The 25,440-nt window shown below is 44.2% G+C and overlaps 2 protein-coding genes across 4 annotated transcripts; both read right to left on the bottom strand.

Moving 5' to 3' along the window:
- Positions 1 to 57: 57 nt before the first annotated feature.
- Positions 58 to 8,530, bottom strand: tap2t (transporter associated with antigen processing, subunit type t, teleost specific). Of its 3 annotated transcripts, none has more exons than XM_076759487.1 (12): positions 8,252 to 8,530; positions 6,871 to 7,419; positions 6,446 to 6,560; positions 6,098 to 6,228; positions 5,618 to 5,823; positions 4,343 to 4,540; positions 3,835 to 3,963; positions 3,559 to 3,750; positions 3,286 to 3,459; positions 2,639 to 2,798; positions 1,707 to 1,843; positions 58 to 526 (listed from the first exon to the last, which is right to left on the bottom strand). In XM_076759487.1, exons 2-12 carry the CDS (start codon positions 7,373 to 7,375, stop codon positions 335 to 337), a joined length of 2,139 nt encoding a protein of 712 aa, XP_076615602.1. In that variant the 5' UTR covers positions 7,376 to 7,419; positions 8,252 to 8,530; the 3' UTR covers positions 58 to 334. The 3 variants fall into 3 exon arrangements, with proteins under 3 accessions (XP_076615602.1, XP_076615603.1, XP_076615600.1); XM_076759488.1 differs by having other exon boundaries at positions 8,278 to 8,530; XM_076759485.1 differs by lacking the exon at positions 8,252 to 8,530 and adding an exon at positions 8,150 to 8,224.
- Positions 8,531 to 8,985: 455 nt separating this feature from the next.
- On the bottom strand, positions 8,986 to 24,709 carry slc16a5a (solute carrier family 16 member 5a). Its single transcript, XM_076759490.1, has 5 exons — positions 24,595 to 24,709; positions 20,120 to 20,577; positions 16,344 to 16,487; positions 14,765 to 15,604; positions 8,986 to 12,003 (listed from the first exon to the last, which is right to left on the bottom strand). The coding sequence occupies exons 2-5, from the start codon at positions 20,472 to 20,474 to the stop codon at positions 11,759 to 11,761; spliced, it is 1,584 nt and encodes a 527-aa protein (XP_076615605.1). The 5' UTR covers positions 20,475 to 20,577; positions 24,595 to 24,709; the 3' UTR covers positions 8,986 to 11,758.
- Between the last annotated feature and the right edge of the window lie 731 nt (positions 24,710 to 25,440).

Raw genomic sequence — 25,440 nt, 5'->3', positions numbered from 1 at the left:
TCTCAGTGTTTGCGTAGTAAAGTAAAAGTAAGTAAAAGTACAACATATCAAGATTGATGAGTTCAGATCTGTTTAATGAAAAAGAAATGATGAATTCAGACGATACGATTATTCTGAATTCATGAATATTCTGTGGGGCCGATGGGAAGCTTTGGTGGACTGGATGAGAACCCAGTTCAGTTCTGGTGGGTCCGGGCTTTGAGCGGCCCTGCTTTACGCCTCACAGGATGAAAAACAGGCAGGTTACCAGGCCCAGGTGAATACTTACACACTCCAACGACCCGCGTGCTCGTTTGCAGACACCGTATGTACAGAAGAGTTTGGTGAGCGTTTCTCAGAGCTGGGAGAACAGCTCCTCTTTCAGACGATGGTAGCGTCCTCTTCTAGCCATCAGCTCTTGGTGCGTCCCCTCCTCCACGACTGCCCCCTTCTCTATGAAGACGATGTGATCGGCCTTCTCCACGGTCTTCAGCTGGTGAGCCACCACGAGGACCGTGCGACCGCAAGACAGAACCTCCTGCAGCACCTGAGACACAGCAGCCAACAGTGACGGTTACTTCACAGCCTGTGTTAACCTGCGTGTGGATGACTTTTCTTTGGTGAGATTAAAACTCCAGCAGCGCTTGAGTCTGACCTCCATACAACAAGTGTTCATCATCCATTAATCTGTCAATATTTTCTTGTTTGCTTGATTAATCATTTAGTCTAAGTCAGAAAATAGTGAAAAAATATCCATTCAAAGCCCAAAGTCACGTCTTTAGATGTCTTGTTTTGTCTGAGTAACAGTAAAACGAAACAAAATGGCTGAAAGGGCAGAAAGAGGTGCACTGGATTACGTCTCAGCATGTTGGGCGGATTTGTTCTAGTTAGGAATGTGGCCAAACTGCTGATCACGTTTACACCTACCTGAGATCCTTATCTCAGCCCCAGCGGGTCACCTCAGGAAGTGCTTTACTGACACCAGGAACAATGCATTCAGCACTCAGCACTAACGCTTCGCACTGCGGCGCCGAAGGCCGCTTTCCTCAGTGAGCTTCTAACGGCGAGGCAGGAAGAGGAGACTCGTTTCTGTGTGTTAATCTCTTGAGAAATATTACAGACGAACGTTTGTCCTGACAGAAGAGCTTTAGATTCTGGCTTTTTAGAGTCCCGTTGGCTGAAACTACTAACTTCTCTTTTTACCCAGGCTTCTGTTTCACTGCCTTTTCTGCCATCTGGGGACATTTTAAAATGAAGGACACTTCAGGTTTGAAGTCAAGTTTTCAGCTCCTTTAACTTGTGTGTTTCCATGTATCTGACACCACTTGTGAACAGGGTCCTGGGCGTGGTCCGGCTCTGAACGGCCCTCAGCCAAACATAACAGTGATCCGCACAGTGTGTTCGCACTCACAAACAAACATTCTTATCTTGTAACGGGCGACGCCCTTCAGTAGAACATGAGGGAAATGCATTTTTTATGTGTGGCGGTGCTGTTCAAGGCGTCTTACTGCTGACACCTGAAGACCACCCTCATGGAGGCCGTTCAAGATTAAGATACTCAGCAGTACTTAAAGTAGCTGAAATTAGCTCCACCTTTATTAGCTGCAACATTAGCCATGCTTAATAATATGTATTTCTTCCTGAAATGAGCCATGAGTATTTCTACTTTTGGTAAGTCTGCTGTGAGGATGTGTGTCATCAGAGGTGAAGACATGTTCTTTACTCACAGCGTGCTGCAATTCAACGTCCAGTTTGCTGGTGGCCTCGTCCAGTATGATGACCTGCGGATCTCGAACCAGAGCTCTGACGATGGCGATGCATTGCTTCTGTCCACCTGAAAGTTTGCCGCCACATTCCCCTACGTCTGCGAAGACAAACCGCGGGCACGTACGTGATTCAAATCTTAACAACACTCATTCCTGAAGGACTCAGAGGTGAAGCATCGCAAAGTGCTTTGTAATTACGAAAGCAAATTTTCTTTGAGTAGTTTGCTTCATCTTCACGTTGCATTATAATTTGAGGTAGACATATCTAAATAATTGCAAATACTTTTTTCTAGGATGGGGAAGGCATGCCTCTGATTGGGTTACGCTGACATTCTCACCTTAACCCTAACCAATTATCACAGGCAGAGTAGGGAGGGTTATGCCTTGGCCATCCTATGAAAAAAACTCACTGAATGCTGCACATCAGAGGGGACGTAAGCAGGGTTACGCAACGATGGCTGAACAACAAGCAGATATACGCTGATTACCTGCGTTTGGCCTGCACTACATCACTGGAAACATCCCATAACCAGAACAGTTTCTGTCTCTGTGCTGGCCTTTGATCTGCAGCTCGAGTTAACACATGAACGAAAACTCTCCTCCCATCACACCACACCTGCCACGACCATCGCCTGTTAAACGTTAAAAATTAACCTGTAAACAGTTGACTTCAGGTCAACATTTCTATCGTACATTTACCGACTTGTGTATGTTTGTGTCTGTTACAGCAGCAGTTTTTGTAATAGGCTAAAAACAAAGGAAAACTGTGTCTGTAGCACTCAGAACTGACTGGTTTTAATGAGTCATGTCACAAACAGCTTCTCTGGCCGTCCACAGTAAGCTGTTTGTGTGGCGTGAAGTGTACTCGCTGTGTGGTACGAAGGCTTGTGTACCTGTGTCGTATTCGCTCTCCAGCTCAGAGATGAAGTCGTCTGCTTTGGCCTTCTTCGCAGCTTCTTTCACTTTCTCAATGGTGCAGTCCTTCAGGCCGTATTCAATGTTGTATCGCAGTGACCCGGAAAACAGCACAGGATTCTGGGATACCAAGGCCACCTAAAAAAAAAGAGGTTGAAACACACACTAGCTTGGTTGACAGGGTTTTAATTCATCCTTCTCAGGATGAACTGCAGACTCTGCTGATGCTGTAACTGCTCCTCTAGCGCCTCCATCAGGTGCAAACTTTTATTTTTAATCACATAATGTTAGCATGCTAACACACTGAACTAAGATGGTGAACATGGTAAACGTACCCGCTAAATGTTAGCATTGTCACTTTGAGCATGTTAGCATTAAAGTACAGCTGTGACTGAGTACAGCTTCACAGAGGTGAGAGCGAATTTGTTTAGATGTAACTGACAGCGATGGCGCGGTGCCGAGTAGAAGATCCTCCCACAGTTTTCCCACTTTTCTGCTTGTAGGTATCGTCTGTACGATGTCACATGAATGCAGCACTGGTTCCACTGTGAGTGACACGACTTTCCGTGTTTAGTTTTATGTATTTTTCTCTCTGTATGTTACATCCCGTTTCTGTCTTTTGTACCTTTTGATGGAGGTATTTGTGTTTGTAACGGTGCAGCGGCTCTCCGTCCAGCAGGATCTGTCCCTCCTGAGGTTCATACAGCCTCTTCAGGAGGCTGACGCAGGAAGTCTTTCCACTGCCGGAGGGGCCCACCAGCGCCGTCATCTTTCCAGGCTGAACTTCCAGAGAAACTGACTGTGCAGAACACGTCAATGATATAATGGCTTGTCCAACACTCGATTAACGATTCTGAACAACTTCTTCTCTTTAACTCTCAGCTGGTCAAACATTTACCTTCAGTGCTGGTTTATCTGCAGGAGCTGAGGGATACGTGAAGGTGACATTTTGGAAAACAATTCGTCCCTCCAGCTTCTCAGGAGCTAACTCTCCCTCCTTCTTACACTTCGGCGTTCTGTCAAGATAAGCGAACACTTTGGAGATGACTCCGACGGTGGACATCGTCTCTCCGTAGCAATACAAAATCTCCTGTGGCAAAAAAATAATCTTCATCAGCAACAGGTGTTATGTATGTTACACGTTATATATGTTGAATGCCTGCTCTCAGCTCACCCTTAAATTCTGTGACATGGGTTTCTGGTACAAGAAAAAGGACACGAGGCTGCCGATGCTGAGGTGACCCGACGAGATGAGACTGCGGGCCTGAACCAGCATGAGGATCTTTATCCCCAGACTCACGAGCTGAGCGGAGAAAGCACAGAGAGGAATTACTCACGCTGCAGACGAGCCTGAAAAAACTGACCAAACAGACGAAATCACACATGCTGCTTAAAAAAAATGAATGTTTTGTTATTATTACTGGAGCAAGACAATGTACGGAAGACCAATCCTGCCGGAAAAAGAAAAAAAAATGTTGAAATGTTAAAAAAGTAAGTTAAATATTTGACATCTATAATAAGTTTGACTTAGAAAGTTAAAATGTTGAGTTGATTTAAAAACTGACAAAAGACAAAATTTTCCATTCCTGGTGGAAATGGCTTCCATATGCAAACATAAGTCAACACGCTCTCACTTCCGAGATGAGTCATGTGACCCGTGGACGTGCACCGCTGCTGCTTACCCTCCGTATTAAGTGGAAGACTGCGCTGAAGATTCCTGAATGTCTCTGAATGGCGAACAGCCGGTCCAGAGCTTCATTATACCTCCTCAGTTCATTCGTCTCTGCCTTGAAGCTGCGGACTGTATGAATCCCACTGACGGTCTGGAAAGCCAGGTCTTTGTTCTGAGCGTGACAGTCCTGGATCTGATCCTTCAGCTCCTGTAGGACAAAGAAAGAAGCTGGACGTGAGCGGAGCGATGCTTCAATTTGAAATCCAGTGGAGCTGAAATAATGTGACTCAGGCTTGATTGTGCTTTCATGCTTAAAGATTTCATCCAGACATGGTTAAAGACAACAAATACAAAGATTCCCTAATTTCCCATCATGGGATTCATGAAGTTATGTCTAATCTCTCTTATTGTTATTCAGTTTCATTGTTAGAAATCCATTCCTTCTCCCTCATTTGGAAAAACTGGACATCTAGGACTAAACCACGATTGGCAGCCTTCAGGTGTGAAACTGCACGTTCACTCTGCACAGCGAAGCTCAAACATCCACGTGAAGCATGTGGAGGAGGAATCACCGGTTTCACTTTGGTCTACGTAATCTCCTATTTTCTGTTACAGTGACCTTGAAGAGAGGCCCAGCGAGTGAGGCCAGATGAAGACCAGATGTTCAGGAGGATAAACACAGGATGGGGTCCTGTATGTGTGTGTGTGTGTGTGTGTGTGTGTGTGTGTGTTGAGGAACATGAGACAGTGGGATCACTGCACGTTCAGAACATGAATTTGTGGCAACTGGCCAGATTTGTGAGAAGTGGAGTTATTAATAAGCCGATGAAGGTACAGTCAGTGCACGCACGAGGGCTCCAAGCCGATTGGTCACATGTTGGGTAACTTTGGAAAGAAGGAAGTTCTTTGTCCAGAAGAAGACTGTAAGGAATGAATTTTGTGAAAAACATTTTGAGGCTGCTGCCTGTGGTCGACCTTGCTTAGTTTTTTACTGACTGTATTGTAACTAGAACATTAAAAATCATCCACATTTTAAAGTATGCAAAGAATTCTAATGAAATATCACCTGCTGTGTCAAATAAACCACCAAATCCTCAACAAACATCAGTGCCCTGAATCATTAGTGTCACGTTTAGCCTGCAGCGCCCCTCACTGGTGACTGCGGGTACTGACGTCAGCTCAGCTCGATTCATTCTACGATGCTTCCATGTCAGAAGTGAACTGAAAGGCCACAGACTACTGCTGCTTATTCAGGAGACTCCAGGGCTGATCCCATCACACCTACCTTGGACCAGTTGATGTATTTATTCTGCAGGATGGCCAAGAGCGGCATCTCTATGCAGGTGAGCAGGGTGAGCTCCCAGGACAGGTGTATCATCACTGCGAGCATGAGGCAGGTTTTGACTGTGCTGCGAACCACCGCGTTGGCGTTCAGCGCGACTGTGCGGCCCATCCTGTCCACATCAGAGTGCAGGCGGGAGGAAAGGTGGCCTGGGCGGAGAAACGGACAAAAAGGCAAAAGCTTATGAACACAAGAGTCTTACACTACAGCCACACGCGTAATATTTGAGAGCTACAGGCTGTTTGCTGCTTTCCTGGTTCAAAATGCCTCCACAAAACCAGATCCTTTAAGACATCTTTTTCCCAGGTTACTGTGGAAAACTTGCACAGAGCTCTGAGATCTCGACCCAAACCAACACCTGTGGGATGAACTGTGTCAGACCGTAGCACCTAAAATCACTGTGTGTTACTGTGTTCTTCTCACCGGGGTTGTTCTCCTCAAAGAAGTGCACTTCCTGCTGCAGGAGGGTGTGAAACAGCAGATGCTTCAGCCTCTTGTTCAGTCTGGCCAGGGTGCACATAAATATACCTCCTCTCAAGCCGGAGAACACAGCGCTGTGAAGGTGGAGACATTAAAGAAACATAACAGATGCAGATGCTTCCACCATCATCAAAACACCAAATGATGGAGCATCTTCTAGAAGGATGATGCTCCATCTCTCCACTAGAATCGGTGCCACTGCTTTGGACAGCTAATGCTGGTGTTCCCTTTAATGTGTCACCTGTCTGCATGTTGTTAACTAGAAAACACAAAGACAAAATGCAGTTTTACCTTCCAAGAGAGACAAGTGCCAGCTGTCCAACTGCAACACCGAAGCTGCTTTGAGGCACTTGACCTCTCAGCATGTCAATCACCTTCCCCTGATACAACGGGATGAACGTGTCGCCTGTTAGGAAAGAGGAATGACACGGATATAAACAGGAAATGACGTTAAAAATGTTTCTGTGATGTGCGCATTTAGACGGGTCTTTAAATTCAGATGTCCTGAAGCGATCAGCGATCACTCAGCCCAGCTGTTTCAGGAAATTACTGAGCCTTTTTTTGAGGTAAACTCTTAATGTTTGTGACTCATGGTCTCGGGGCTGAGTGCTACAGAAATTAGACAGTACTAACAGGGACTAAGACACTGATACTCAATGTATATATATATATACATATATATATGTACTGTGCAATGTTAGTGTGTACAAACTTACAGAAGACACCCAAGATGAGGAAACTGAAGGCTGCAATAAGGTAAAAGGTGTCTGGTTTGAAGTATTTCAGCACTCTCATAAGCAGGTGCCTGGCATCCAGTTTACTGCTGTCCCCTCCCATCTTTCCATCCCCACTGAGGCCCTTTTCCCAAACTACACAGGCCAGAGACGAGCATATCGGGCCCAGGAGCAGCATGCTGAGGTCAGGAGATGGTCCCGTGTTAGGCACTGAAGGAGGCGCCATCAGCACGCGTCCGCTCTCAAGCACGGGAGAAAGAAGGCAGAGGAGCGCGACCAGCCTGCAGAGCACAGCCTGAGGCTTTCCATCAGTCAGCGCCGAGGTGAAAACACGGAGAACGGCCCACTTCACTGCCCCGAAGGCCCAAACGCCTGCCAGTCCGCCGCAGCTGGAGCACTTCAGCAGCACGAGTACGGCCCACAGCGCCGAGCAGAGCACCGCATCGACCAGAAGGATGGATAATCCACAAACTGCCACTTCTCTCATTTTCCTGAGAGGGACGGTCGGACTGCAAGGGGCTGAATCTGATCCTGGAACAGCAAACATTCTGTTACGGAGGCTACTGACGGTCAGCGGTGGAAAACAAGAAGTACATGTACTCAACGACCGTACTTAAGCACAAGTTTGAGCTACTTGTACATCCTTTTTATGCATATTGTTATGTTCATGTCTGACAAGTGTTTCACTGCAGCGGTGTGTTTGGTGTCTTATGAGTCGCTGTGAGGTGGACGCTTAAATGTGCATAACTAGAGATAATCCATTACCAGTACAGTGAAGTCCTGGATTCATAATCAGAGCAGTAGAGCAGCACAGGAGTGTAGGAGCATGAGGAGCAAAGTGCATCTCAGTATGAAAAGGTAAGTACACCATGGAGCTTCAGGTACTTCATATACTGCTGGGTACATTAAGCACCTGTAACCTAAGTTAGAAAATACATGTAGTATTTGCCTCCGAAATTAGGTGGAGTAGAAGTAGCACAAGATGGTAAAAAATTACAAGTACCTGTAAGTATTAGAAATACTTAAGCACAAGTAGCCCAAACGTAAATAACACATTACTTTCCAGGCTGTGTGCAAGTATTAATACTGTTAGCGAGCTATCGTTAGCTGATGTTTTGGAGCATGTATGGAAAAACATCACAGACAGCAGCAACATCAGAGCCTTCAATGTTCATTTTAACCAACTTTATAACTTCACAGCTTCGGCAGCTTTGGCTCAGTAGCCTTGTTGTAGCTAGCTACTGTTAGCTAATAACAACACCTGGTAATGAGGTTTCAGGTCGCTTCTGTCGCTGCTGCTGTTCAGTGTTTGTCCAGATGAACCTGTAGGACATCACGGACTGAGTCTGTCCTGCTGACTTACCGTCTGTTTCCTCTCCTCACACTCACCGGTTGGCTAACCTGCTAAAACTCCACGCAGGTTCGTTTGTTTGCGTTTAGTTTCACTTTCGATTTGACGACGCGCGGTTGAGCTAAACCGACTCCGTACACCTGAAACAAGGACATAAGACTCAGCATTAAACGACGCTGCCCTCATTTCACTTATTTAGGCGTTTTCCGTTGTTGGTACGACAGTTTCTGGTCTCGACGCTTCCTCTTTGCTCTGTACACACACTCACGGCTGCCCGTCATTACACATCATGACCACAAGATGGCGGCATCTGTTTATATAAAGTTCCTCAAAACTGCAGCTATAGAAGAAAAACTCTTAAATAAAGTCCTTAACTAACATTTGAATACAGGACTTTTACCTGCAAAACAGTATTTCTACACTGTAGTATTCCTACTTTTACTGCCTGAGTACTTCTTTCACCATTGTAAGTACTGATGCATCAATGTGTTCATCCCTTAATGTTGCAGATGGTAAAGGTGGGTCTGGTTTTAGTTACTTTATATAAAAGGCTGTGCATTTCCACCCAGGATCAATAAGATCATCATATCAACTGAAATAATAAAGCTTTTTAAACCTCTAGAAGACAATGAGTTTTAAAGGGTTATCTTAAGTTTCAAGACCTGTTTTAAGGCCCTCATGGCTCAGGTTATGTTCTGCATTGGTGGCACACGATCCTTAAAAAATGATCACAACGAAGACAACTCTGATATTCAAACATTTATTTTCCCCTGATCATAATGTATAAATAAAGAATCTATAGTAAAGGTAGAATTTGGCCCAAAGCAAGACAAGCCTCAAAAAATTACTAATAAATCCTCTCACGGCTGAGAAGACTCTGGTTATACTTTTGATTACTGCAGCGCAGCTCATACCTGAAATGTCTATTTAATTTTCAGCAACATTTGACATAAAACATCTTTGTTCAAACCTGTACTGGTGGTGTGATAGTCTCACTGCTCGTTTATCAAAAGTCTGTCCCATGAAGGTAAACTACAGTGTCATAAAAACATGTGAGCTGTTGACTCCTCAGTGCCTTCGAAACGTTTCTCTCACCGCATGTTTCAGCTGACATTCAACATGAAATCATCTGCTCGGATCCCCCTGAAAGGCCGTGACCTCGCGCTGCGGCTGTGTGTACTAATACACCGGTTCTATAAAAAGGCACTGTTCCATTAAGGGATGAGAAGCGTGCGGTACACAAAAACATGATTAATCTCTGCTGATGCAGTACATGCTCATTTCCTACATGTGACTGTGAAAGGCAAATGGAATCAACCGTGTACATAAATATAAATATATGCTATCCTTCAGTGATATAAAGCAACAGCTACTCATCAACAGGTTTGTAATTTGCTCCGCATGCTGTGTTTAACACCGACAGAGAAAATTCATTTTCCTATTTTAAAGATGATGAAGGTGAAAGAAAACTCTCATTTTCTATATCCTGCTTTGACTGATCTACTCTACCAGGTCTTTAGCTATTAACTATAATTAAGATAAGTCTGAGAGGTTTTCTGTATTTTTCTGAGTCAAAACTATCACGAAAAGACCAAAACCAACAGTGCATGTGTCTAATACCAGGTGTTGTGTGCATCAGTGCTCTGAGCCACACACACACACACACACACACACACAAAGCACTTCATATTGAAATACTGACATAGTTTGGAAACACTCACTGGAGCACCAAACGTGGATTGATCCACACCTGAAAACAGCCCGTCCACCTGTTTCCTCCTGTCTGAGTAACGTTGGAGAAAAACCAGAGCGACCAGCTGCTTTAGGAAATCCGTGAACCTTAAACCTTGAAAGTGAAAGTACATATTCGTGACCTATTCTAGTCTTTAGCAGGAAGCAGTGGGTTTGACTGAGTGTCACCGACAGGCTGGGGAGGTCAGACAGCATTAGACTGTTCATCAGCCTGACAGGAAGGAGCGTGAACACTCCCTAAATGTGTGGAGGCAGCACGAGGCAGCGAGTGATGATGCTGAGTCTTCATCAAACAGCTGCGTGTCGTGTGGATGCTTCAAGTGTGGCTCATCATCGCGAACTACAGTGAAAATAAGCAGCGAAACGAACTGTCGGAAACGTTTAAGGAAATTTCAAACTGACCTGAAATGATGTTGCCTCGTTGCAAAACTAATTAAAGTAAATTCATTTCAGGTTTAGCTTGAATCAGGGACTCAGGGTCAATTTACAGCCATTTTGCAAGACAAAGAAATGAAAGCTGTCGCTACACTTACACAGTTAATTAACAAATGTATAAATATTTCAACTAGAAGCGTTTAGTAGGACCTTTTGTAAATGTGTCTTGTGTGTAGAAAGACTGTAGCTTCATACGTCTGACACATCATAAACTAAAACGACTGTAAAACTAAAATTAAATATATGAAAACTAAAACCAAGCCTTTCTGAAAATCTGAAACTACAACAAGCAAACACACTCAAAGTAAACTAAAATGAAATCTGAAAGTCGAAACTTAAATAAAAATAAAAACCAGGTGAGGAGCAGAAGCTTTAACATCTGGATTCAGTCACCTGAAGCCTGTGAAAAACGCGTCTTTCAGTCTGTTTTGTCTACGACGCTGCTGGATCGTGGGTTTTGTTTCCGTGTGCAAACAGTTCATTTTACTGGTTTTCCTCCAGCATCGTAGCGCCGTTTCATATCGGCCTGGTTCCAGAATCACTATTTCTGCCGGTTGGAGAAACGATCCACCAATCAGAGCTTTGTAGGCGGGATTAAGAACGGTGACGTCATCATTTCAACGAAAATTTCACAACGGAAGAAGAAAGTGAAGCAAAAAGTGTTTCAGTCATCGGGACACGCTGACATTTCGTTGATTTTGGTCTTTTTAGATTTGACAGTAGAAAAAATATTGAATAATAAAATTATCCTTTAAATCTTAATTACGGAGCCACTTTCGACCCCATACTGTTTTCTTCACTTTGATTTCATTTATGTATATTACTATTAAAATTTCTTGCTATTTCATTACAACCACTTTATCATTATCACTACCTTCTCAGACTCATTCTTTGTGTCTGTGTGCTCGTCATATGCCATTAAACACACTCCATAACAGATCCATCAACAAAGGATCATGTATGCTGGCGATGAAGTGAGATACCTCCTATATGATAAGATTGTGTGATCACGTGGGTAAGATCAGCAGCATTTCACGATAAACGGTACAATCACGTTGCAGTTTGTAAGTGCACATCTGTTCGTTTTGGTACGAAGGATCAAGTGTCCGACCTCGGTCAGACAGTGCAAATCATTCATAGTGTTTGACTGGACTCTTATGGCGGACCAGATGGCAAAGATGCATCACATGGGGACGATTCGGAGCAGGTCAGCCGCAGAACACTTTGCAACATCTGGCACGCCACGCGAGCTGACACAAACATTACAAAATAATCTGCAAACCTGTCTGACCCAGAGTGTGAAGTGTTGAGGGCGACACAGTGTAAGCAGGCTCAGACGCTGGTGATGTACTCGGCCCCGTTGGCCGAGGCCTTGTCTTTGTCCCCCTCTGTGGGCACGCTGCTGTACTGTCTCGCCGGTTCGGGCGGCACGGCTGGTTGACACTGCTTTGACGCCGTCCTGCCCCTTTTGTCGAGCCACCAGAAAGACACCATGAGGAACATGGCGGCCGAGGCAACAACGGCACTGCAAGCAAAGAAGACGTGGTAGTACTGGCCTGTCCTGTCAACCAGGACTCCTGCAACAACAAGAAAAGCATCTGTGATGCTGGCATTTCATGTTTTGATTGTTTGTTGGTAACCTTTGTTTCACTGGTCTTACATTCTTTTATAATTTCCCAGAAAGCAACTGTAAATTCATCAGCAGGTTCCTGAAAGGACAAAATATAACACATCATGAAGACGTGTTAATTGGTGGTAACAAAATTGGCTTTTGTGTCGAGCAGTGGTTCCCAGAGGGGTGTAAGACAAATCTGAGGGGTCAAGAGAAGATGAAGAGGATAAGAAAGCAGAAAAAAAAGTCTCTGCTGCACCAAATTCTGCTTATTCAAACTCTCAACCTCTGATTTTTACTTTTTTTGAGTTACTGGATGATTTCAGCTGTGAAAGCACAGACTGGTGGAGACATCCAGCCAATAATTAAGGGTCCTTCAGTTTAAGGGCTCAGAAGCCAAAATGTTTGGGAATCACGGACCACGGCTGCAGCTGAACTGTCAAAAAATGTACATCATTACGTCGCTTTAAAAGTTGCTGCCATAAGGAATCATGGACGACATTATCTCCTTTCCTTCGGTCAAGGATGGTCCAGTGCATCCTCTGCTAAAGGAGATAAGGCAGGAAGCAGTGAAGCACCTTTCCTCAGCTGAATCTGAGCCGCTCCTGTCATGGCCGCCAGTTACAGACCTCCAGGTCATTTCACTCAGTCAGAAACCTTCCTAAGCAAAGACGACGATTCAGCTGCAGCCCTCCAGTCCTTCACTCTGAGCACTGCAGGTCAGCTCAACATGCAAATATGTGAAATTTGGCTACAGGGAAATCTAAAATTCAGCACATATGGAAATATATATATATGGAAATAAAATTCACAATTTAAGTGAGGCAGCTCTTTCAGTAAGAAACTACAACACTGTCAGACCTTTCTGCCTTTTTACACTATGATTAACACCAAATAACAATCTTTCTTTAAATGATAAAGAATTTTTAGATCAATAAAATAAAGTGTCACCTCTTCGTAAAAAATAGTACTGCTAACACTTTATATTAACGTTCACATATTCACTATTAGCTAGTTTCTTATTAGCATGCCTATTAGTAGCATATTGGCTCTTTATTAGTCCTTATAAAGCAGCTATTAATGCCTTATTTTTGGGTTAGAGAATTAGGTTATTAAGATCATAATTCATGTTAAACAACTTCCTAATTTACTATCAATAAGCAGTAATAAGGAGGTCACTGAGGGGAAACTTAAAGGCATAACAAGTGCTTTATAATGATTAATAAAGAGCCAATATGCTACTAATATACATGCTAATAAGCAGCTAGTTACCAGTGTTATGTGTACAGTAACATAAGGTGTTACCACAGTATTTCTCTGGTACAGCTGAGTATAAGCACATGTGCACGTTCTTTGTTAAAAACCAGTTTTGTCAGCTGACAGTGATGATTTAGTTCCCTGCATGTGTGAAGTGAGTCTGTCGTGGTTTGTGTCTGTGGTTAGGTCACAGCCCGGCCATGTAAGCGGTGGGAAGCATACCTGTCATTTGACACTGAGGGCCTCTGCCCCTTCCCCGCTCTGCTGCCACTAAACTCCACCCCACACTGAAGCCCAGGCGGCCGGTGGGGGATGAGACTGAGTACACGTACTCAACTATTGTACGTGGTACAGTAGTTTCATTTCATGCAACTTTATGCAAATTACGATGTGTCATGCCCTTCCTGTCAAATGAAAACCACGTATCTCCACACAATCAGCTGGAAAATGCAATTTTACTTGTACTGGAGTATTTGTCAGTGTCATATTAGTACTTTTATTTAAGTAAAAGATCTGAATACTTCTTCCACTGCTGCACACTTGTTTCTGTTCTTTTCTGTATAACAGCCAAATTGGCTGAGAGCGTTCTTCTATTTACAGCTGCAGGTCGAAGGTGTCGAGTTTGCTCCACAAACAGAAACGTGTGCACCAAAGCACACACAAACACAAGCGCAGGAAATCTGACCACACACACGTGTAGTGTGTCTGAATCCGGCTCAGCGTACTTTTGATGTGTTCAAGTCGAGACACACAGAAAAGATGCAGCCAGACTGAACCTCGAGGTCTAAAAGTCTGACAGCTTAAACGTGTTCATGTCTATGAAAGCCGGAGCTGCTCTGCAGGTTTAAATCATTTCATTGCACATGTCAAATCAGCAGAGGTGATCAAACCTGGAGGACACGCCCCTTAAAGCTAAGCCTCGCCTGCCTCTGCCTCCGGTGGACGACGAAGGGTTTCAGGTTTGTATCATGAGCTTTAGCTGCTCTTTAGCAGGGTCCCACCTCCTTAGCGCACTAATTCAAAGCCAGTCTCAGAGTGTAGCGTGTTCACACTGGAAAAGCAGCGAATTAAGTCCACTCATAAACCAGAAATCTGGATATGAAACCCACATTGCTCAAAGGAAGCTACTGCACATGTCATTTCCCTTTTCTACAGAACAGAAAAGTCCATTCATCTCTTTTACACTGGCTGCTGAATGCTATTAGCATACAGTATATAGCATGAGTATGTAGTACAGCGGTGTTTTTCACTCTTCTTTTACTCAATCAATGAACCAATTCTTCCTCCACAGCAGCTCTTCCATGAATAAAACCGTTTATACCTCACGTTGCACTCTGCCTGAAGCCTGAACAAATACAGTGAGGCAAATTCTATCCAGTTTTTAGACATAATGCGAGTGTGTCCTACATTCCCTCCATATCTGTCCTCTCCATCTCTTCCCCTCCTCTCTCTCTCTGTGTTTACGTTACCTGCCAGCGGAGGCCCAATGAGCAGCGTGATGCTCTCCATGATAGCGAGCAGGCCCAGAGCCGAGGGGAAGCGGCTCATCTCCACTATATCCATGAGGACGGTGAACATCAGGGAGCCCACCACGCTCATGGACAGCCCGTAGACGGCCACGTAAAACATCAGTACGGTAAAGCTGGGCCCGATGCAGCAGATGCTGTTACTGAGCCCATTGACCAGCAAAGCTGAGGCAAATACATAAACGTGTCGCCCTTTGAACCAGGGCATGTTGAAGATGATGCCGATGGGCGGCCGCACCACGATGTTAACGATACCCAGGATGGAGAGCAGCAGCGCGGCGCGGCCCTGCTCCATGTTGTTTGCCGTGGCGTAGGGAACCAGGTACACCAAGGGAACCACAAACCCGAGCATCATCCAGGTGATGCCTATAGCATACACACAGTAACGCGAGTTGTTGTAGAGCTGGTCAAAGGCCATGTGTTTTCTTACGGAAGCCCCCAGGAAGCTCCACATCGTTCTCACCCACCCCTTGTCCTTCCTTGCATCCTCCCTCTCTGGCAGAGGGGGTCCGTGGTTCATCAGAGGCTGGCCTCGACGCCGCGGGGGCTGGAGGGGCCTCATCACCGCCCCGCACACGCAGCAGTTAAACAGGATGGCCCCCAGAACGAGGAAACTCCCCCTCCAGCCCAGCTCTGAGTGGAGGTAGTTACCCAGGACAGGCAGGGTGCACAGTCCCAGGGCGGTGCCCGTGGACGACATCGCGTTGGCAAACGCACGGCGGCGGACGAAGTAGTGCCCGAGGATGGTCACAGCTGGCTGGAAGCTAAAGCAGAAACCGAGACCTGTGATGATAAAAGAAGACACGGGGACAACATCAGGGACACGATTGTGTTTACTGATTTATGTCAAGGCAAAAACTACACTCACTTTAAAGATCTACTTTATCACAACTTATTTAGCATTTTTGTTTGGCTATAATTCCTCTCTGGAATAATAAGATTGTGATGAGATCTTGGGACACAAGAATTCAGCCTGTTAGCTAAAGACAAAATGAAGTCAACGGTATACTTATTATCAGTTTGCAAAAAGATTTCCTACTTCGACTTCGGCCATCTGTGTTTACTGTAGTTGAGCACACACAAAGTTTTCCATTATCACCAACATTTCAGGTGTGCTCACTTTAAGTTTTACCTCCAAACTAAGTTGTTTGGATAATTTGGCTAAACTGTTAGCTTGTTTACAACCTGTTCGTCTCTTGTCCTGTTAGACAATTTTGCCACAAATAATGCCCAACTCTATGAAATTAGACTTAAATCATAATAAACTGGAATTATGTGTAAGTTTAAAGTTTAATTAGATTTCTCTGGCAGAACTGTAAAAAAACACAACTTTAACATGGTTTTCATTTATGAAACTCGTGTTTTGCTCTCTGCTAACTCCTGGGAAAAACATTCGGCTCCTCAGCTGCTAAACGCTCCGCTGTGCTCTGAGTGTGTGTGCTGTTTGCTGGGCAGGTTGTGTACTTTTGTGTGCAACCACCGTTACAAGTGTCCGCTCGGGATAGCAAATCTGTTGGCTGACCTGTAATAACCCCAGCAGTGAGGTAGAGCTGGCTGATGGACTGGGTAAATGAACTGGCCGCCATTCCAAGCCCACTCAGGACTCCGCCCAACATGACTGTAGCTCGGCAACCAAGTCTCTCCACCAACACGCTACAAAAGGGACCTGTGGATCAAACGTAATGCTCTTAGTTTAATGCATACCGAAGCAGAAATGGGCAAAGGCTTACACAGCGCAGGCGAGGCCATTTTCCTAATCCTGCAGCAGGTTTCAGACAACTTGCATTTAGCTGTAATGTTATCAGTTGATTGAAATTACTGAAGGCACGTTTGCTCCCTGTGTGACAGATCCATGTGAAGCTGGCCCATATAACCATCAGTGCAACGAGATTTTATTACATCAGCATGACAACACACTGCGTTTCAGGACAAATCAGTTTCCAGTGAACAAATGTCACCGTCTCTGCTACGTCATTCCGCCTCAAATGCTGCTCATAAATGGTCTTGGCTTGAAGCCTCGGTGCTTCAAAACAATGGGGTACAATGGTTAGAAGTCACCAACAGGAGGGGTAAATGCAAAGCACAATGGAGCTGCTTTAGTTGTTAAGCAACATGGCTGCAGGGCACTGATGGAGATAATACCTGTATCTAATCGAGCCTATGTAAGCCAAACACACAGGCGGCAGAGTGTTTAATGACGAGTGTTTGCAATATTTAAGCAAATAATGCAACATTTAACCTAAAAAATGTTTCTCACAGTCTGACAACATCACGAATAACAAGATTCTGTTTGAGTTGTCTAACATTAGAGTTTCAGAATTGATTCTTCCGCCCACTAAATTCATGACGGCGAGCGTCACTGCCGTCTGAACATTGGCTGAGGTTGAGCAGCTTAATGAAGATAAACCTGAGAATCTTGTCACATTTTTCTCAGCTCAGGAACATTGATAAGATCAAAGCATTCCTGTCTCCATAAGCCATGAGACCTGTGTTCAGTTACACACACACACACACACACACACACACACTGTTATAGCTCTCTACTGAACTGGTAAAAAAAAGCCCTCTGCAGGCCTCGACTTTGTCTTGAAGCTATTGATTCCTCCTGAAGACGTAAATCTTTAAAAACAGCTCACAAATATATGATTTCATATTTTAAAAAGGCCCAGTGATTTCCTTTAACGGCTGGTCACTTGAACAGGAGGAAAAAGTGCAGCTGTTAGGGACTATTTTCAGCAGCGGATGAATCCACATTTGGTGCTCTTGTGAGTGTTTGGGGCAGCAGACTTACTTTTTTAGTGCCGTCCTGAAAAACAAGTGTAGATGTTGATTTTTATTATAAAGGCACAAGTACCTCAGCGGTGTCCTTTCAGTACAGAACTGGACTAAATGCATCTGGCTACTTAATGTTAACTCCAAACTCAAAGTACTTTTACCTCCAAACTGTACTCAGCTGAAGTGCTTGTCCTTCAGTACTGTAAACTTGCTGTATTGTCATATCAAACTGCAGCTCAGTTAGCTCTGTTAGCTGTTAGCTCCGTTAGCTCTATTAGCTTTGTTAGGTGTTAGCAACACACAGCAGCACTCTGCTGCCCACTGGCTGCTAACAGCTAGCTAGCTCGTGAGCCGATTTCAATATGTATTTGTTGTTTAATGTAGCAATATCAGGGGAAAAATAGAGTGCGCACTCCATTGATGGTGAGTTTCCTTTGTCCTTTTGGATTTTAACGTGTGCCGAGCAACATCACTGCAAACCAAAACTTCACAGAGTCACGCACAATGATATGTGATAGTAACTACAGTAACAGCATGAGATGACGCTGTCCGTTGCAGCCACCACTCAGGTTTGTTATTTGCTGAGTAAAAAGTTGTTCATACAGACAAAAATCCCTTTTGTCCCGGGGGCGTCCTGGGGAAGATTTCTGCTCATTCCAAACTCTTTTTCTGTCATCCCCGGAGCGACGCCAGTCTCGAGCTCTGGTATGCGTGATCGGAACCAAAGTACAGTGTGTTCATGGTAATGAAGGAACATGTCAACCAGTACAACCAGTGTGGCTCACTGATGTGTTAATCGTTGTTGGACAAACGTGGAGCTCTCTGGCACACAGGAAGAAGACACACAGACATGCACTGTTGATTTCAGTCTTTTCATGGAAGCTGATGACAAAAGCTAAATTATCGATGCTCATCAGATTTATCCTTTAAATGTAAACTACAGACACTGATTGCATGACGCACGCACCCCCTCAGTGACACCCTGTGAGTTTGGACTATTCAGATTTTTAATTTCAGAAAAGCTAATTTCATAGGCCAACTTTCATTCAATCAATTGTTGTACCTTTTATGGAAAAAGGTTCATATTTCGTCATTTTAATTAAATTTATTATAAATTTTTGTGGTTTATTCTTGTACCTAATCATTAATGTACATTTTCAATCAATAATAATTGAATATTTAATGCTCAAGAAAACATTTGGAAGTGTTTTATCGTAAATTTAACAGTTAAAGAAAAGTTGGGTGTGGCAGGGGGGAAAGGCCTGGAGGGATTCAGAGGTGAAAATCTGTGTACAAATATGACGAAACTTATCTGCGCTACATGTGAGCCAATAAGTCTTCTTTTGATTAAAAAAAAAAACAAACAAACTGTGCAGGAGGTTATTACCGCCCACAAACGGCACTTCACACTGTGTGTGAACAGGCGTAATCTGAAGGACATGACGCACTCTTGAGAAATGATGGTGATTATTACCATTTCGTTGCAAATTGATTGGGAGTGAAAAGGTGTTACGATATGAAGAGACGAAGGAACGTTGTCAAACCAATCAGATAACACGGAGACGTTAGAAAATGAACGTTTTGTTCTGCTGCAAAACAGTTGTTGTGATTCGCACTTCCAATATTGACAGTTCAATGTGCGATGATTGTCTAACGCCTCGTATTATTTGCATCCATCCAACCATGTCTCAAACTGGTTTTAATCCTTCCAACATCACAGACAGAGTCAGACTCTCAGTTAGTGTGTCAAAGGGTTGGATATCCTGTGAAAGCACCCGAATCACTCCGAACTCATTTCTCTGTTTGTGACTAGAAGACAATAACAAACCTCTTACAGGCGCTGAATCAAGTGTGCAACATGCAGCAGCATAAAAATCTACATTCTGCTATACAGACAGAAACATGAATAGCTGGTATAATTAATGATTACATAGCCAGAAATTCCCCTTGATCCTCTACAGTGACTTTATATGAACCTACACAGCCGACATTACTTCCTGTTTCATGCAGGTTACGTAATGCAGCATTGAGGAAGGACGTGGACATTACTGACCCGAGACATAGTTCCTTTGTGCAGCACACTGAGAAGCTCCACAAGAGGATAAAGCATTCTTCCTACGATGACCAGCAGACTCTGATGTTTGTGTTTACAACACACAAACCCTGAATTCTTGATGTGTAGCGGACTCAAGTCCTCTGGGTTGTGGGTAATAAGTGGGCTGCACTTTCTCATGGAAAATCTTTTTTAAGTCAACACCTACACAGCGTGAGAGGTTAAAAAACACACTAACTGTGTCTCTAGTTTCACACTTTTCCTGTACAACAGCAGCAGGTAGGAACTTAAATTACCTTGAGGTTAGGGGGCAAATAATATAACAAATGATATATTTCATTCCAACCAAAATATATTATGTATCATGGTGTATCATACAATATATTTACACAACATCAATGTGAACTTAAGATGTGAAGGTATATTACAATATACTGCTTACAGTTTATTTCTTGGTTTTCCTACTTTACCTCCTGCATGAAGCACTGACGTCATGATGGAGGGCACCCAGGAGGTTTCGCTGTTGGAGGCGTGGAAATCATTCTGCAGGTCAGTGTAGAAGATTCCCACACAGGAGGGGAATGCCAGGGTCAAAGCCAGGTCAATGATGGTGGCAACCAGCACCACCCAGCCCCAACCGCCATCTGGAGCTGTGACAGCTCCTGTTACAGCCATGGAGCCTCCCTGTTGCCCCTCCTCGGATTCACAGTCGTTGGTCTCTGGAACTTTCTCCTGCTCCATGCCGTTGGCCTGCTCACAATCCATTGAGGCCTTTGAGTGGAGGCAGTGATCATTTGTCCCTCTGATTCCATTTCTCTGAGTCATTTTGTACTTGGCAGCTCAGGCAAGGCTCCTGTGTTAGCTCTGTAGGGTGTGTAATTACTTTTGAGGCCCATGTCACTGTAAGTGCTGCAACCTTTCAGGACACCTACAACAAAACAAACAATCCATCAGGTTGTGTGAGGCAGCTGAAGCGGTGACTGGTTCTTCTGGACAGTCTGTCGGTCCACTAGTTTGGTCCAGACTGAAATCTATCTATCTAATCTACCTGAACATCAATTGCCATGAAATTTTGTCCAGACATGAACATAAATCCTTGCGACTGAAATGATCTATCGATTTTTCATGAAGCACCATCATCATGTCAAAACTTTTGTCCAGTACTGTCTTATTACACCCTAATACCTGCAAAACTAGTAACATTCACATCAACCTCAGTTGTGCTTAGTGTCAAGCGCTTATCAGCAAATATTTGCATGATAACGTGCTAAACTAAGATGGTGAACATGGTAAATATTACACCTGCAAAACAGCATTGTCATCATGAGCGTGTTAACATGTTAATGTGAGCATTTTGCACAAAGCAACACTGCAGCTAAGTGCCACCTAAAAGAGCTGCTATGCGGCTGTAGACTCTTACATACAGTAGTGATAAGATTTTTTCTTGCTGCTAAATGCTCCACTGTGTTGACCGGCTATTACATTGTTCTGCGTTCTGTTCCTGGGCAGGTAGCAAACAGCAGATGCTGCTGCTGAAAGCAACACTCTTGAGAATGAAGAGAGTGGACCAAAACCAAAACAATAGCAGACATGAACAGAAACTGAGATGCTCCACAGAACTGAGAGGACCTGCAGAGTCAGGTGATAACTCTGTGTTGGTTCATCACTATGAGCCACACCTTTCATGTTACATGTAGTTGTTCCATTATAACTTGATATAAAACTTTGATTGGAGCAGCTTTAATACAGTTTTAGAAGAGTCTTCCTTCAGAAGACTGTAACAGAGGTTCAGAGCGTGATGACAAATGCCCGACAGCCTGTTTCTCCAGCTGGTCACAGAACTCAGGCTATGAACACGAGTGTGCAGAGAGAGGTTAACAAAGAGTGAAAGGGAGTGCTCATGCATCTTACAATGACGGAAATGGCCTGATCTTGCCAATGTTCCTGATGGAAGACTTTGTTAAAGAAACTTGAGCCGTGCAGAATGCAAGCCCCAAGGGGCCTGCAGCAACTCATTTCCTGTAGGTGCTTCATGGATAAAAGACTTATGTTTTATCCGCATTTAAAATCAGAAAACGGCATTCAGGACTGTCTGCAGGTCAGACTGTCCTGTGACAGGCTGTGAGCGAACTAACAAAGGAGGGGTCTGATGGGTTTATGGAATCTGGCTAGCATGAGACTAACATAAACTTGCGAAAACCCTTGAATGAAAAGCCCTCTGTGCAAATGTTCCAGTAGAACATCCCCCCAAAGACTCTTAATGCCATGTCCAGATGTACAAAAACATCTTCTGAGACTATGTTTTTGAGAATACAACTCAACTCCACTCAACCAAAACGGACTTGTAGAAGAGATTGTGTCATTCGTAATTATGATGCATTGTTTTCTGATGATCAGGTCCATTTTTAAAAATTAGTAATCATTTGAATATGTGATAAGGTCATATGATGTAGATGTGTTGGGTTTCAGTGTGCTTCCCTATGCATCTCCCATAGGCTTCAACAGAACTGGCACCAAGCAGCTCATTAGTGTTGGTATTACGACCCTTCTTTTTTTAAAGTTTCCTTGGCTCAGACCTGGAACTCCCTGGAGTCCTGGAGGTGGTTGCCTGAGAACTGGACCAACAAGTAACCCCCTGTAAAACCTTCCTTATTTGTACAGATTAAACAAGATATGTTACTTAAAAATCTTTAGAGATGATGCTTGGTAGATTCTGTGACCTTTGGACAGAGTCCCCCCCCCCCCCGTTCAAGCTAAGCTAAATTAGCTGGCTGCTGGCAGTAGCTTCATTTTTTAAACGCAAACACGAGAGTGGTGTCGATCTTCTCATCTAACTCTCGGCAAGAAAGTAAATATGCATTTTTTTCCCAAAACACAAAGAATATCTTGAATATTCTCTGGTTCTCTGGTTTCCCAAGTGTTAGGAAATGACCTTCTGTTCTATGTGATGTCAGACTTTACACAAACACAAAATTACCAATCAGAAAGCTCCATGGGAGTTCCACAGGGCTCGGCACTGGGGCCACTCCTCATTATTACTTAGCTCCTCTCTCTTAGCAACATGTTCCAGCACCATGATGTTCATGTTCATGGTTACGCTGATGATACACAGCTTTGTGTGTCCACTAATCCCACCTCGACTCTCCCCTCCTGTGCCCTCCCTCCATCATATACAGATAACGGCTATCAACCGTGGTAAATCTGAGCGACTCCATGACGTTACACCTACAATCTCCAAAGCTAATATTTGCTCACTCCCCATTGCTGAAGCCACCACACCTGTTTCCAAACAGGATAAAAGCATTCTTGTTATCCTGGACTGTATCCTCTCTGTCTCCAGTCATAAAGAATGTGTCTAACATTGTCTTTTCCCTTTTGCGAAACATCTCCAGATTACACCCTGCTTTAACGCAACACTCCAGGGAAATCTGAGTCAAGGCTTTGGTCACATCACGCACTGACTACTGCAATGCAATCCTGGCGGGCGTCCCCAGCAAACTTATTCACCAACTTCAGCTCATCCATAACTCTGCATCACGCCTTCAAAGTCCACTGTCACTCCCTTGGTGATTCACCGGCTCCCTCTGTCACATCAGGTCAACTATAAAATGTTATTATTAACGTTTAAAGCTCTACATGCTCTATCCCCTGCTTACCTCACAGACCCCCCTCAGACTTTCACTCCCTCTCACTCCCGCCCGTCTGCATCAGCAGATCCGCTGGCGCTACCAGCCCTGAACCTCAGCACAATAGGTGCCAGGGCCTTCTCCTCTGCTGCACCCACCCTTCCCCCGCACATCCACATGCTGGACTCCATTACAGAAAACACCTTTAAAACTCATCTCTTTAAAGGCTTAACATTCTGATGATGAATGAATATTTGGGAGTAAAATATTCAACAATATAAACATATTTTATAGCTGTTTTTGACATTTTCTGACCTATTTTGTGTTTAGAGGAACTTTTAAAACAAGGGTTAAACTATCTTTCTTTAACTGTGTGAACTGCATTTTATTTTTACTACAGCCTTGTTTTCTAACGTATTTGCAGAGCTGCTTATTGCCCTAACTGTCCTGATGTTTTATCGTTGGTGCTCTGTTATTTATGCTCTATCATTAACAGTACTGACATTTTATGATGGTGCACTGTTGTTTACTGATTTTATTGCTTATCTTATATGACAGAACCTTGAGTGGCCTTAAATAAAATGCTATTATTATGATTCTTATCACTATTCATCCCTTTATATTGCTCTTCCTTTTCTCTGTCTGTCATGGGTCAGTGAGAGGAGCACAGGACATCCTGTTACTCCTCTTTCACCTCCTGCGCTCCCCTGCAGCCATGTGTCCTCGGGTTCATCTCTGAGGTCCAGACGTTATTAATTGTGTGAGGAGTGAAGGAGGGCGTCAGGAGAATATTCCGTATTGCTCCCTTGATTAATAAAAGTGATGCTGAGCGGCGGATCTTCCCTGTGGGACAGCCCATGGAGGGATGAGAGCGCTGCGTAACCGTCGCCTGTTTTACATGTCAGTTAGTGGGATTTGTATGGTGGCACCAAGCCGCACAAACTGACCTTTATCTTCTTTAATAATTCACTCGGTCCACGTTTTCAGCTGCATTAACACGTAGTCGCTTTGCCAGCTTCACCCACGTGGCAACTCGGAATTATTTCGGCGTTTTTACGGCTGAGCAGACCCCCAAAACGCGCATTTTAATCCCAGACCCCAGCGCAGCCCCTATGGAGCACATCGGTTGAACAAATCACTCGTTAACCTAAAAGTATCTCTGAAAAGGACACATAAATCTTTTGTTCCCATCCGCGTAATTTAACCCTGATAGATTTCTATCCTGAACATCACCGGAGCAGCACTTCCAAAGCAACGAGGAAGCGATTTAACGAACAATATGAATCTCTTCCCTGAATGAGCAGATTTTAAAAAATTACCTTCTCCTCCTCTGTTAGCGGGCGTCCAGCTCCTGTCTGCCCCCCACACAGGCGCGGTCGCCCCTCGATGACTGCCGGAGCGGCGGCGGCTGCTCCTCAGCGTCACGGAGCTCCGGCGTCCGCCCGCCCGCGGGGGGAGGAGACAATGTGCCCGCCTGCGAGTGTCGGCCGCGGGCTGTGAAGGCCCCAGCCCTGCGACAGCACACACAGGCGGCCGAAAGCTGCAGGAGGGCCCGAGACTCTGCATTATGAGCCGTAATGGTGGACACACTGTGATGTATGAGCCGCAAGAGAGGCAGCTAAAGAGGCCGCAGTACTGAAGTAGCCTCAGGTCGACGTACTTTACTTTGTACTTCTACTCTATTACATTTCAGAGGGACATACTGTACTTTTTACTCCACGAATTGCTAGAGAATATACTTTGCAGATTCAGATTTTTAGACCTAATCCAAAATATAAATCAGATTTAATATCTAAAACAAATGATCATCTACAACATTTATCTATAATGAAATCTCATAATTTCAAATCCTGATTTTTAGTAACAGAAACTTTCTCCTGATGAAACGGATCATTTTGCATAAGGTTTACTTTTGCATGAGTACTTTTACTTCACTCAGAGTCTGCATGCAGGATGTTTACTAGTAACAGAGTATTTTCCCACTGTTCCCAAAGAGCAGCCGTTAATCTTGTTTTTGCTGACCTCCAGTGGCTGAACTTCTGCAGTGACGTACAGGTGTACTCGAGGACACTGTGACATCACTGGTCGCGCCTGTGTGCCACTTTTAATGCAGCAGTAATGGTGAGAGAAATCCAGGTAAATGAAGGGCAGGTTGTGAGGTGGGA

This window comes from Chaetodon auriga, chromosome 20, assembly GCF_051107435.1.
Source record: "Chaetodon auriga isolate fChaAug3 chromosome 20, fChaAug3.hap1, whole genome shotgun sequence".
Lineage (NCBI taxonomy): Eukaryota > Metazoa > Chordata > Actinopteri > Chaetodontiformes > Chaetodontidae > Chaetodon > Chaetodon auriga.
The sequence above is the reverse complement of the archived record's forward strand: the minus strand, read 5'-3'. Positions and strand labels throughout refer to the sequence as shown.

Bases quoted from the DNA above. Each gene is read 5' to 3' on its own strand.
- slc16a5a (XM_076759490.1), bottom strand. From the start codon at position 20,474: ATGACTCAGAGAAATGGAATCAGAGGGACAAATGATCACTGCCTCCAC. The intron at 16,488-20,119 runs GTAAAGTAGGAA...TTTGATCCACAG, and splicing joins GTCAGTGCTTCATGCAGGAG to GTCCCTTTTGTAGCGTGTTG. The intron at 12,004-14,764 runs GTAACGTAAACA...TTGTTGTTGCAG, and splicing joins CATTGGGCCTCCGCTGGCAG to GAGTCCTGGTTGACAGGACA.
- tap2t (XM_076759485.1), bottom strand. From the start codon at position 8,222: ATGTCCTACAGGTTCATCTGGACAAACACTGAACAGCAGCAGCGACAG. The intron at 6,561-6,870 runs GTAAGTTTGTAC...CTTTCCTAACAG, and splicing joins CCTCATCTTGGGTGTCTTCT to GCGACACGTTCATCCCGTTG. The intron at 527-1,706 runs GTGAGTAAAGAA...GCTGTGTCTCAG, and splicing joins ACGTTGAATTGCAGCACGCT to GTGCTGCAGGAGGTTCTGTC.